General features: G+C 34.1%; 1 protein-coding gene across 1 annotated transcript; it reads right to left on the bottom strand.

The window, feature by feature from the left end:
• Positions 1 to 1,591: 1,591 nt before the first annotated feature.
• Positions 1,592 to 13,085, bottom strand: LOC106107096 (myogenic factor 5). Its single transcript, XM_013287798.1, has 4 exons — positions 12,773 to 13,085; positions 6,271 to 6,402; positions 2,080 to 2,179; positions 1,592 to 1,732 (listed from the first exon to the last, which is right to left on the bottom strand). Exons 1-4 carry the CDS (start codon positions 13,061 to 13,063, stop codon positions 1,650 to 1,652), a joined length of 606 nt encoding a protein of 201 aa, XP_013143252.1. The 5' UTR covers positions 13,064 to 13,085; the 3' UTR covers positions 1,592 to 1,649.
• Positions 13,086 to 14,308: the final 1,223 nt, after the last annotated feature.

Here is a 14,308-nt window from a genome sequence, read left to right as displayed (position 1 = left end):
TGAGGATAGGACGTCCACTACCAATTTCGCTATATAATCTAAGAAATATTTAGGTTAGGGAATTGCACATTTTTAAGTAAATAAAACTAATAATTTCTTTAAAACCTAATAGAAATTTAACCTGTAATTAATTTATAAAGTTTGCATTTAATGATTTTACTTACGTTTAGACTGTTTTTCCGAGAAATAAAAAGTTTTTTACAATCAAATAGGTAGTTACTAAATGTGTCGCTGAAGCTAGTCTAGATGAACCGTGAAGAAGGCCTAAACAAAGTAGGAGCGTTTATGTAGGCGGGACGCAGTGCGTTGCCAAGCCCCGCCTACGGGCGTGTGCGCACTTTTGAGTTTAAATTTATAATTTATGATCGGCGTATCGTTTGACGGAATGGTACTAGTAATGATTACATACCCAGATGCCTAGTGCTTAAAATGTATGTGATATTTGTATAAATGTGAATGCTAGAATTATTGGCAAAACAACAAACACCCAGAAAAAAAGTGTATCGCGTTTCTAAAACTTCTAGATCACATCTTAATGATTTTAGACCTCGGTGTTACTAAATTATAACGCTTTATTTTCAGCTAGCAACCTAGTTTCTGTTATGTATTAAATATTTTTCTAACAATTTCCTGTTATTTCTGAGATGTTTTAAATTTACAGTTGCCATCTATTTAGAGTTTTATCTTATAAAGTGCACATTGTTGTATTATTGATTAAAGTTATCGAGATAAGATACAAAGATCGCATAATGGCAAATTTAAAGTTTTTTTAAAAATTATTTGCTACCGTTTTATCCAACTCCGACACATCAACGACCTTTTCTTTACCACCCTTACAAATACCCAGTATTGAATTAACTATTTCATTTTAAAATAAAACGATAATTTGTTCTTAAAACATTTTAATAAGGCACAATTATCTTTTAAAGTGAGCAAAAACTGTACACAAAATACACTTAACTACATTACAACTAAAACAGAATTGTATAATTAGAATATCTTCTAAAAATAATAGTTCTTGCTATAATAAGTTCCAAATTTCTTTTAGTAAATATTTCGTACCTAACTTAAATAATAATCTTGTATATCTTCTCATTTATACCAGTTTATTCCCAACGGTCTTGACATTTTATTTATTCTCAACATGCTTATGTATTAATTTAAATTGAGCTAACTAAAAAAGCTAACTTATAAATTTTATTTTTTATTTAGAACTTATACCAAAATGTCAATTTGCTTGATTTTTTTCAGTGTTTCCTCCAAAAGCATTATAAAATTTCAATCAACGTTTTCACTTGAAACATAAATATTTTTCTTTACATAAATTACTATCTATAAACATTATTATCATTATAACAGGATCATAATCTTAATAAAGTTCTTAAAAAACCGTGCGGTTTTCGCGGAACTTTAGCCCCGCACGGCCGCGTTGTGGTACGGTCTGTTCTCGGCGGTATTTCCAAACCAATACGACTTAGTGACCTTCAAGAAGCGAGCCTTTCATTACCCCAAAGACCGGCAACGCATCTGTAGTTCCTCTGGTGTTGCGGATGTCCATGGGCGTCGTTGACCACCTCGGTGTTCACGCCGCTCGTTTGCCGCCTTCTCTTATAAAAATAATAAACTAGAAAGGTTTGTTGCTTCCTTGGTCAAGGTGTTTCCTTAACCGCTAAAGCTTGCACTATACATCGCAGTCGCGCCAGGCTGTTCAGTCCGCAAGACCCTGTATCACCTAAAACAATTAACAAGTATATTTAAAGACAACCTTATACCCGCGAATCCGTCCGCGTGCAATTAAAAAAAGTATGCTTATGTGTTCTTCCAAACTATCCTCTACAATTACGCCAAATTTCATCGAGACCCATTCAGCGATTTAGGCTACAGACTCTAATAAACATAAATCCATCTAAACTTTGGCAATTATAATATTAATAAGAAAAGTACTGTGAAATAAAGAAATCAGTATGTAGTTTTCTATAAGAGAAATTTAAAACATTTAAACCTTAAGTGAAGCTTCAGATACTGTAGAATATTACATTGTGATGAAATAACAGCAAGTGTATATTATTGTAAGCTCACTGTTGAGGAAGGGTCTCTCGCGTTCCGCTTTGATGTCGCGGTCGAGCGGGCGCGATGACGTCACCGGTTCCACGTACGTCTTGCAGCTTTCAGACTCCAGCTACGAAAAATATATTTATTAGGTTATTTTATTAAAGAAATGTAATCTTTACATCATTTTAGGACTTTTATAATTTAATTTAACGTACATTTGATTTCACGATATTGATATACGTGTAGATTTTGTTTGAAAAATCTATAGTAAGTAAATGCTTAAGTAACCTTGTAATAACAGTAAGTGCGGTATTAAGAGTAATAGTTAATACATGTTTATTTAAATAATCTATAAATAAATGTGGATGGCTATGGTTCCGGGAAATACCTGTGAACAGTTTGCTCATTGATGTGTTAAGTTACACGCGGCAGGTCATGCCTCACTTAGCGTGCGCAAAATGTCAGCTCGCCTCTAAATAACCTTATGTGTACAAAGGTTACGGTAGCGATATTCATTATGAAAAAAACAATCAATTGTAATATGATAATAATGTCATATGTAAGCAAGCTTAAAAAAACTCAACGAACAGGGGGCGCAATTATATTCTGAGAATTACGAAAGATACGTCCCTAACATACGTCACAAGGAATATACCTACATGTTATTCAAACATATTAACTATTCGCAAAATATGAATAACTAGCTGTTGTTCGCGACTTCGCCTGCGTGGAATTAAAAAAATCTAGCCTATGTTACTCACATATAAATTAACTTTCTAACGGTGAAAGAATTTTTTAAATCAAGCCTATAGTTTTTGAGTTATTTCAATACATAAAAATATACAAATCTTTCTTCTTTATAATAAGTATGGATAGAAAACAGAACAATATGAGTTTGACATTTACAAAATGGTTGCAAGATTTCACATATCGAGAGAATCCGTGTAAAGTAGTGGACGCCACTTCCTACTGCCGACCCATATCAAAGTAACCGTTTATCACATTCTTCCGACTGTCAGGCTTCGATTTATCACGTAAACTTCGAGAATTATACTTTAAAGAAGAAAAATCATACGCATGAATTGTGTAAATTGCTTTTGTTCAAGTTTTCTTTTACATGATCAATGGTGGTTTTTAAGAAAAATGTTCAAACATATTATAAAATATTTCAACTTGGACTCAATGTTAATTTTGCGGTTATTCTAGTTGATAGATACAGTTGCATGCACGCACAAAATGTTTATTACATAACCTAGTAACTAATATAAGTATGTTTAGGTAAGTACAAAGATAGATATTAAAGTTAGCTAGAGTGATGCGCTTAGCTCGAATAGTAAAGATCGATCGATGTCATTAAATATGTTTATTGGCCGGAGGAGCAGCGTTCACGTTCTATAATCTGATTGGGAAACAAAACAAAAGCAACATGCGACAGGAAGAGGGCTGCCAGTTACAGTATGGAATTAGAAGAACAAGTTGTTATCTAGATACCAAACTTGTTATGCAAAAAAGGCCGGATATCGAAAAGAATTAAGTGCTTGGTTCTTGTAGTATCTGTATTAAATAAGTTGTTGTTTTATAATCTGTATATTTTTGTATTCATTTAGAGGGTATAATAAAATAACAGTCTTGTGCAATATGGCGTTTCATTACATGGTGACAGCGGTGTTAAATTACGATTTTGTTAGAAAAGTGTAGTATTTTTTCAAAATGGAACACGCTAGACCTCCAGCAGAATTAAATTTACAAGGTGGGCCGGCGGCGCGCGCGGACGCCTGGCGAAAGTGGTATAAACAGTTTCTAGTGTTTCTGAAAGCGTCGGGTGTGCACAAAGGAACTAAAGAGGTGCAAAGTAGTTTAATGGTAAACTTAATCGGCCCGGACGGGTGTGATATCTACACGACATTTAAGTTTAAAAATGAGGAGGACGCTGCGGACATAGACATATTGGTAAAAAAGTTTAATGAACACTTCGGGTCGAAGCAAAATACGACGATATCCAGATTTAATTTTTTTACGCGATCTCAAAACTGTAACGTATTGTATCGCTGATTTGCATTAACAAAAGCTCATAGACACGAAGAAGTAAACAAACGGTTTATGGCAATGTTTGGTTCAGGGAAAGGACTGGTAATTGGATCTATTAATTTAATATTTAAAAATTACAGATGAGAAAAGTAGAGAATGGAGGCTCTGGTAGAGTTGTGTACGAGCTTTCGATACCGGACGCCGACACCCCTAGTGCAGTTGGACGCCAATTAAAATAATTTAATCGGCCGCCCTTCGTGGTCGTGTCGCGACACACCGGTCTTATTTCTGTGTAATTCTATTTCGATACGGGCGCGCACGTGTAGCGATAAATAATCCGCGGACGTGTATTAATGACGATTTAACCTCGCGACACTCCGCGAAACGCGCGCCTTTCCTCGCAGCTCGCATACGACGCCTCGATGCATTTAACTTGATCCTTTTTTATCGCCTTTTATGACTATTTATGAAACTATATATTCACAAGATAAACCCTTACATGGTTCTTATACCGATAGGTATACCTACTGCCTACATACCATTCGTTCTTCCTTAATTTGTCCAACAAAAGTGTATCGTAGCATTTAGCGGAAAGTAATAAAGATGTCTGAAAATACAGTTACACTGCTTTAAGTAAAAACCGATTTATTTGCATGTAATAAGTGCACTTAAATATATAATGTAGAATTCCTATTCAAATAGAAGCATCTCATTACAAGCAAGCCGTTTTCAAAGCACGTTTGTGCAAACCTTTGGAATGTATCTATATTTTACTTTTAAAAAGATTTATTGGTTTCGGCCACAACAAAGTCCTTTTTCAATAAAAACTGTAAAAGCATTGTTATATTTTGAGGAAGAAAACGTGGCCTTAAGAACTTTTTCGTAAGCTCTGAACTAAAGTAAAGGATTAAAGTGTTAATTTAAACATTACAAGTGTAAATTTCTAATGTATTAGTTACATTATTATAAAATAATTATGTTTAAAATAATTAGGTAGTTATAACTGCAGTTGTTACAAAAAACTGCGATACAGCCACCGTTTATTTACTACGTTCGCCTTTTGTTCTATTTGTGAAGAAATAAATCAGTTTGAAATATTAAATCATATCTAAAGCTGTTATAAAAATCACTTTAGTTGAAACAGTGAAATCTATTCAAGCTGCCAAAATATTGTTTGCCAACATAATTTAACCCCCCAATTTCCTACAGACAAATTATAACCTAGAGCACGGAAAACAAATAGCTTACTATTGTGTGCTTTAATTATTTTAAGCATATTTTTGGCAATAGTTAGATCGTAAGTCATATTAACATTTTCTTACATTCCCCACAACACTGTTCACTTTGCTAAACTTTTGAATGCTGGTGGTCTAATCTTTGCGAATATCACCATTGATATAACGTAAGACTTGTTATACCATTTAGTTTTTATCAAGTAGTGATTCCTTTTGTTTGTTAGATTGATTATTACTGATTTTGTTACTTACTGACTATTTTTATCTAAATTTCGAAAATGAATCGACATTATCTAATATTGACGACAGTCATCTATAACCACCCAATTGCGAATGTGCAAGCTTGCCGATTGACCAGTTTAATTCGTAATCATCACATACATTATCACCCTGTCAAAAGCAAATATATATGATTCTGACAAACATATATCTTGTATAATATATAGTATGTTGACATACGAAGCGAGGTACACGTCTCGCAGTCACGATATCAGATGCAGCCCGACGGAGCGTGACGGACGCGCGCTGAAATAGATGCGCCGTGATGCACACACAAAACAAATACGATATATTGTACCTACAAGATCTAATATGACATATTGAACCGTACAAGTGCACCTATCTGACTATGTGATACTTGACGGTCTTTTAGAGTAGGAGGGGTAAAGGTTGTGGATAGAAACATAAGAGAAAAAACTGTAATAAACGGAAGAAATCGATCAAAGCCTGTATTTTTTAAAAGGTTCCATTAATTTATTAACTTAGTCTCTTTTGTTTCAGAGGTATTTAAGGAAGTTCTTGTGTTAAGCACTATTTTTAAAGTGAATGTCCATTGCCGAAACCCGTGTACACCAATATTATAATGTCTTTGGAAACACAGAAAAAAACAATATAGTTATTTTGTGCCGGTGTTTGAACACTGAAAGCTGACGGTTATTCTGCTAGTGATACTTACGAGTGCAGCGGCTCGTAGGGCGGCTTGTAACCTTTCTATGTGCTGTATGGCGGCGCGCAGGATCTCCAGCTTGGGAAGTCTCCCGCTACCCGCCCGCGCTCGTATTCTCAGCTCTTCAAAGGCTGCGTTAACCTGCATAAGTTAATATAGTTTCACTAGGGTATCCCATAATTTTTTATCGTACACCACTTTTGAAATTAAACTGACATCGGTGGATCACAGATTCCAATCGTTTTAACAATATTTTGATAAGGAAAGTAGACGTAGGTAAGTACGTTAGTTACATTGTAAATGTTGTTTGCAGATCAATAGCCTAAATATTTCACAATGTTAATGTAAAAATTTAGGAAGAGCTACATCGAAAATCTACCAACGAATGTTTCTTTAAAAATATAATCAAAGAGAATATTTGATTCACTCCCATTACTTTTGATCTAAACATTTAATGGCCACTAGCGTACTTGTCTGTCTCATTGGAGCATAACTCTCCTCGAAGTATGCAACGTCCACTAAAAGTAAATTTACATAGAAATAACATCACTGCCCGCTCTAGCGATGTAAAGCACTAATATAAAATTAGCCAACCTTATTAGCGACGGCTCATTTGACACAGACGGCCCGATTCCTACTGACGCTGAACATCAACTAAAAAGATGTTATGACGTATAAAAATGTGAGAAACGCCGCGTAGCAGCCGCGTAGCCCTTTCTATTCAGCAAAGATTCTTTTTAAAGACGTCGTTAATCTTTTAAATTGAACTTTTTAATAACTAAAAAGGTTTATGAAGAAGTCCATGTGTTTTGATGTGTTGATGGTGTAAATAAAATTGTTCAAAAGGGTAAAAATCTTTGGACGTTATAACTTTTTAATAATTAAAACTGTAACTAACTATTTTATTAAAAATCATCTAATTTTCAAAATCAACTTTTTTACTCGCTTTTATATAGTTAAATTGAATGGTTACCAAAGCCAAAGATTTGTAACTCTGTTTGTTTCGTTTTATTTTGAATTTATCTGTGTGTTGCATTAATTTAAAACTAACAATCTGTAAAATCATGAAAAATATTAATAAAAACATACAAACATCTAGTTATATTTTTCAATAGTGTCACGTACAAAAGATTTTTATAAATTAGGGAAACTAACGTAGCACGACACGCTATACAAGTTACTCGACAGATTTATGTATGGCAATCATAATATTTAACGCCACTAACAAAACGGTACAAGCATTTGAAAATAAAAATAAATTGTTGCCGCTCTTTGAGGGACGCGATAAATTTATTTTTATGTGAAATTAAGATGTCCGCCGTATATTCATATGTTTATTGACGGAGAGACGACTATTTATAAGATAAGGGATAAAACAAACTAGCGAGTAGGAACTCATATAGCATACTAGGTAGCCTTAAATAGTTATAACTATAACAAGTGACGTTTTATCGAAATATTGATAGATAATAAATTTAAATAGGAGAACGGCGAGGCTAAATAATCTCTTTTTAATAATCTTAACTTACTGTAAGAAACTTCACAAATGTCGTGTCATATGACATCACTATTCGGCAAGTAACTAGTTATAACGAATTATGAATTCATTACCAGAGTTTTAGGATGCTACGAATAAGAGTAAGAAGACATTGTAGCATTTCTTCGTCATTTCAAAGTATCAAACGAAATACTTGTCTGGTTTTAGTGGACTCGTAGAAGGCATTTTGTACGCTGAGACACACACTAAAAAAAGAGATTTTCGAACTGGGCTGAATTGTTAAAATACATTATTTAAAGACTGCGTTATTATTAACAACAGTTCAACTAAAATCGACCAATAAGTTTTATTAAGTTACAATAGTCTATAGTTTGTAAACACCCTTACTAGTTATGAATATTTCAAAGTACTGTTGTAAGACTTAATTTATTACTGATATAACTGAAATACAGTAGATATAATGATGTACTATCTTTATTATTTTTTGCTGAATAAAATGACATATTCTTTGTCAGCTGCGTTTAGAACACTACACAGATTATTAATGCCAATACGATGTAGTTACGTACATGAACACTTTTGTCTACATACTATTGTAAGATTACAAAATATATAAGAAACATAGACATAAAAACAAATAAAACTGTCTACTTTAATTTTATGAACTCTTGCAAATTATTGACATTTAAAAAGTAACGATAATAAGCCATAAGCCATAATATGACTAAGGCCTAGTCACCTTAAATTAGGATATATACTCCAAGCTCCAAAGTGGGCACGTATAGTGAACTGGTGATGATGATGATGATGATAATGATGATGATTATAAGCATCTATAAATCAATAATGAGTAGTGCAAATTCATTAACTGAACCACCCACGATAGCTTTTCGCGCATATACTTTCAAGTTTCTTATTTAATTTCGAAATATTAAAAGTATTTGATTTATCAACGTAAAACTTAAAATCAGTATAAACTCAAGGATTTAATGTACCTTCAGACAAAGGGGTTCATTAACCCTAAACTAAATTCATTACAAACGAGCAAAGTTACTTAAAAGCTCGATGCATGCGCAAGTAATTTGCCGTGACAGATTCGTCCCGGGGGACTAAAAACGGGCACTTTAGAGGCGATTAAGTGTGTGGTAACCTGTCAGTATGTCAGAGTGTCTCTCCCTGTCTAATAGCCCTCGTCTATTATTAAACGATCTGTTTGAAATGCAGACAGCAGGAAACTACCGGCATACCATTACAATTAATAAAGTACAATAATATCTTTGACTATTTTATATTTAGACTAGCTATTGCCCGAGACTTTGTCCACGCAGCTAAAAAGTGGCATAGAATATATCATATTATAGGCCACTTTTTGTGGCCTTCCTTCAGTGAAAGTCTGGTTGAAATCGGTCTCGTCGTTTCGGAGGTTACCCGGAACAAACTCGATTTGCGGAAAGACAAAGACAGAAAGACAGATAGACAAGAAAAAATTAAATGCGATTTTCGTTATCAGCAACGCAAATACTACATTTTTACGAAATCTGAAATTTTTCTATTGATATTACAAACAGACACTCCAATTTTATTCTGCTTATATTCCAGACCAAAAATGCAGGGGTAAGACGGCAACTAACTAAAATATGTACCTGCTTACCTGTTTGGATACGCTCGTATCGAATCCTTTTTTTCTAAAATCTGCGATAAAATGTGATAAAACCGCAAATGGTAAAAACTTGTAACATTTTCCCTCCTAATTTATACCCACTGAATTACGTGCGCACGCGCCGCTTTTCGTTGTAAGTAGTTACATAGCATAAAGCATATAGCGTAGAGTTTTATGTCGTTGTTTGGGAAAAAGCCAGTAAGCACATAGATAGTTCGACTTGAAATATTGTCGCATTTTATTCTCTTTGTTCTTAAAAATTTCAGTATTGGACACTAAACAAATGTAATTTAAGTTGAAAGTATAAAACATATCAGTTCTTCTTTTTTTTCTGAAACAAAATAACAGGGATTTCAATATGTAGAAATGAGAAAGTGGAAAAGTCTTGTCTGCAGTTAATGCACATTGCATTCCTTTTGATATCAAAGTAGTTAATATTTCTGGCTCGTACACTGACGTCGGTTTGTATCTCACGTCAGATATCATCATAACGGAGACATGCTTCCCCGTTACTGCGACCTGTGCCAGAATTGTCACACCTCTGCCAACCTTCATATTATACTTACACGAGCTTTGGACGCCAAATGTTTTAAATTCGTTTTTACTTTTAAATTGTATAACTTTTTGAAACAGTAGGCTTTTTGTTTTTTGTATTAATTCCACTTGGACGAATTAAGATATTTGAAGATTTTACTTTAATTTTTAAATAATTTTTACAAGTTGGGATCAATCGCTGTCAAAAGAGATGAATATGACACCATGAAATAAAAGTATAGAATTTTATCGTGTTCAATGTTAAGCGACAATTTATTACCGCACTATAAAATACGAAGAATTTTACAGTCATAAATTTCGATTTCGGAAAACGATATCATCCATAACATAAGCAATAAAAGCTATTACAAATTAAATGTTCAGGGATGTGACAGAACATCGCCGGCTCGCATCCGGCGTCTCTAAATCCTATAATCTCGGGAACGTGATTTTGGGACATCGTGATTTTATTTATATCACGGGATTACCGCTCTTTATATTAATACCGTATATTGTACCGCTTACTATCACTCAGAGTTGTTAAATGGTTACTTAACCGTACTCATATTGTAATTTTTTAAGATATACTCGTAGAAGCACATGAACAAAGATTTAAGAAATCAAAGTAACTAATCTAAATAAATGTTAAGTACAATACATTACAAGTTAGAAAATATATAACTACTACGATACTAGATTTTCCGCGACATCATTTCCTCCGAATAAAAAAATAATAAGAAGCTTAATACGGTAATCCAGGTAGAGTAACCTTTTTTAATGAAATCCGTTTTGCCGTTTTGCAGTTATCTTTTAATGAACATCCATCCAAAATAATTTAAGTTAGGAAGCGTTCACTTTCAACGGTTGGAAATTGTGAATGAAAAACAGTCATTGGGTGTAGTGTTAAGGCGGTTATTAATAAGTGAAAATTCCCTTTGCGTTTAATTAACAAAGTCTACACTAAGGTGTGTTACAATGGTAACTTACCATAACACGTCTTAGTGACAAGAAAGTTTCTGCTTTTCGACGGGAAAACATAATTTGGAGTTGGACATAGTATGAGTTAATGTTCAGGCAAAATGTCAACATATTATATGTATTTTATGACTACCGTTACAAAGTTACGTTATTAAATTTCAATGAAATGTCAAATGTGACCTATTAAAATAGCCCTGCTATAAGTAAATCGTATCGTACCTACGTGCTTTGTTTAGAAAACCATGATTTAAGTATCACAAAGGAATTGAGGTTAATGTATTAGTCATTGTCATCAACGGAATAAAGATTTTGAAATATGAATAGGAATCAATAATTAACTACATGGGAAAATATTGTCGACTTAACAGTAATTGATGCGATATGATATTTAGGAGTGAAAAATACAAATATTATAAATGTTTCTCTACAAACATAGTTTTTTTTTTTATAACATAAGGTGGCAAACGAGCCAGCGGCCATGCGGCCCTGAAATCGCCAAAATGGCGAAGCGACCGCTGTCCATAGACATCCGCAATTGCAGATGCGTTGCCTACCCTTATACGATGGAGGAGGAGACGCACATAAAGAGGATATTTCCCCTTCCTATGCATCTCCTCCACCGTCAAATCCAATTCCTCTTCCCAACCTCTCCTTATAAGAAAAGGGTGGTAAAAATAGTTACTTAAATGTTACTATACGTTCAATTGTCAATTGTTATGGTAAAAATGTAGAAAGCCTTACGTAAATATACTGCCTATCTCGGCTAACACCGACATTAATCATATTAGTAAATTAATATTATAAATGTGAAAGTTAAGATGGATGGATGTTTGTTAGAGTTTGTAGCCTAAACGGCTGAGCGGGTTTCGATGAAATTTGGTAAAGATGTAGCGGATAGTCTGGAAGAACACATAGGCTACTCACTTTCGTTTATTTTAATTCCACGCGGACGGAGTCGCGGGCGAAAGCTTGAGTAATAATAATTGTACAATTGTAGACATGACAGCTACAATAAGGAAGGTTTAAGTAATTCAAGGAATTGTTTCGTTACTTTTTAACCGTCGTAAGACCTGTCATGATGTATGGATCTGAATGTTGAGCAGTAAAAGGGACGGATGAAAGGAGAATACATGTAGCGGAAATGCGAATGTTAAGATGGATGTGTGGGGTAACACGATTGGATAAGATACGAACTGAGTATATTAGAGGAAGTTTGAGAGTAGCCCCAGTGGTTAAGAAAATAAGGAGTAAAAGGTTAGAGTGGTATGGGCATGTTATGAGAAGGGATGAATCGCATGTAACAAGAAGGATGTTAGTTATGAATGTGGAGGGGTACATCGGTAGAGGTAGACCTAGAAAGAGATGGATGGATTGCGTGAAAGGTGACATGATCAAGAAGGGAGTGATGACTGAGATGACGGATGATAGAATGCTTTGGAGGACGAGAACCCGGTGCGCCGACCCTACGGGAGTAGATAAGGCAGGGGAGATGATGATGACTTTCTAGTGTGTTGTTTTTTTTTTGAGAATATTTTGTTTGGAAGTCGTTTTTTTTAATTATTATTTTTACCACTACACGTTTACGTACATCAACAAATTTAAATCACACATCATTAGTATTCAAACGTAACTGAAAGATCATGAAAGTAAAAAAAATATCTATTGTAAAACAATCGCCTACAGCAGTAATTTCAATAGTAATAACCAACCCAAAATGAAAAACAAAGCAATTATTCAAGTAAGATAATCCTAGAACATATCACGATTCAAATAAAACTAAAGAGAGCGAATGCGGACGGTAATAAATCTTTGCAGATTAGTTATAAAGTCATACAACCTACTTTTCTAAGTCTCCGTCGTTCTCGCAACGTGGCAGCTTTCCGCCGGTCGACCGCCGCCGTTTTCCTCTTGCACGCCTTGCAAGCCCACGCCAAGCACCGCCTACTCGGCCCCAGCACGTGCTGTATGTGACTCTCTTCCTCTTTCGTATCTTCACTCCTCTGAATGTTTTTACTATCATTTTTCACACCTCGACAACATTTTTCATTGGCATTTACATCGACGTTACCTTTACTTTCGTTCGATTTTTGATAATCGAAATTAAAATTGTCATAGATGTCACTGTAACTCATTGTTTTTGACACTTTCGTTTCGCGCCAAATTATTTTTTTTTAATTTCGGGCGGCGCGCGCCGCGACTCCTACGACACTGAATTCAGTCGAGGGGTGAATCTCGAGTCGAGATTTACAAAATATGTCCGCTATTAATAAACTGTCTAGCTGTGTGCCGTCTTAGATCGTTGAGAGATGCCAATTTATTAGTGTTTGGATTGAAATTGATGCGGGCAATATTTTTCGGTTGAATTTGTAGCGATGAAAGCGTCGCAACGTTTTTTTTTTAACACTTCGCTTTCTGGTTACAGATCAATTTAAATGTCGTCTGATATGTGGCTACAGTTAGATTACAAAACGTTTTCTTCTTGTTTTCTTTTTCACTTGGATTTGGAATACTTCAGACTTGTTTTATTGCTTGTCAAATGCTGCTTGAGTTCAATTTAAAGAAAAAGTTTTCACTATTTAGATTAAATTATTTCTTAGTAATGTTTAAATTAATTTAAAATTACAAACAGGCATTTTTATTTTACAAAGGAAGAAGGAAATAATGTAATAAAGTCGGCGGCAGCGCTCCTCCATTTAGACTGTACAATTTCTTTGTGATGGCTCGACTTTTACAAAAAACTTTAATAGCTTCCTTTCTCGGCAAAATAAAAAAGGTCATTATCTTTTCATTTTAATTTGCAAGGAAAAATTAAAAGTAAATGATAAACTCTCTTTAATCATAACTGAATCTTTTTAGTTTTCATTTTTGTTTCAATTTTACCTACAACCTTATACAACTAAAATTCCTTTTTAGTTTTTATTTAACTAGAGAATTCACTTACGATTCTGCAGTTTAAATAACGTCGTATCTTTTTAAATACAAAAATATTTAATTTAACCTTTTAATAGCGATTATAAAGCATATAATAAGGTATATATTGGTATACTTTTATTTAATTTATCATTTTTGTTCATAAAATTTACATTTCACTTCTAAAACTAAACAACAATAATTGTCTCAAAGAATCTATGAACGGATGTTGTGAAAAATTCCTTCTTACAACAAGTTTTCTCCATTACAATTTTTTTTACAATTTGACAGAAGATAACAGCAACATTAGAGGTTGTGTTAGAACAGATCGGCGCAGAGCAGCTGAGGGTGTCGCGCATGCGTCACTACGAGAGCGAGATGGAGGGATGCTGGAACTGGCTATAGGCATCCGTGGAGTAGATACATTTGATAAAGTCTATTTAAGGCAATACACTTCTTTTACAATC

Source organism: Papilio polytes, unplaced genomic scaffold (assembly GCF_000836215.1).
Source record: "Papilio polytes unplaced genomic scaffold, Ppol_1.0 DF822067.1, whole genome shotgun sequence".
Classification (NCBI taxonomy): Eukaryota; Metazoa; Arthropoda; class Insecta; order Lepidoptera; family Papilionidae; genus Papilio; species Papilio polytes.
The sequence above is the reverse complement of the archived record's forward strand: the minus strand, read 5'-3'. Positions and strand labels throughout refer to the sequence as shown.

What these genes read in the sequence shown, in the direction of transcription:
- LOC106107096 (XM_013287798.1), bottom strand. Translation starts at nt 13,063, where the DNA reads ATGAGTTACAGTGACATCTATGACAATTTTAATTTCGATTATCAAAAA. An exon ending in CCCTACGAGCCGCTGCACTC is followed by an intron (nt 2,180 to 6,270) that starts GTAAGTATCACT and finishes TATTTTTCGTAG; the next exon opens with CTGGAGTCTGAAAGCTGCAA. An exon ending in CGAGAGACCCTTCCTCAACA is followed by an intron (nt 1,733 to 2,079) that starts GTGAGCTTACAA and finishes TAATTGTTTTAG; the next exon opens with GTGATACAGGGTCTTGCGGA.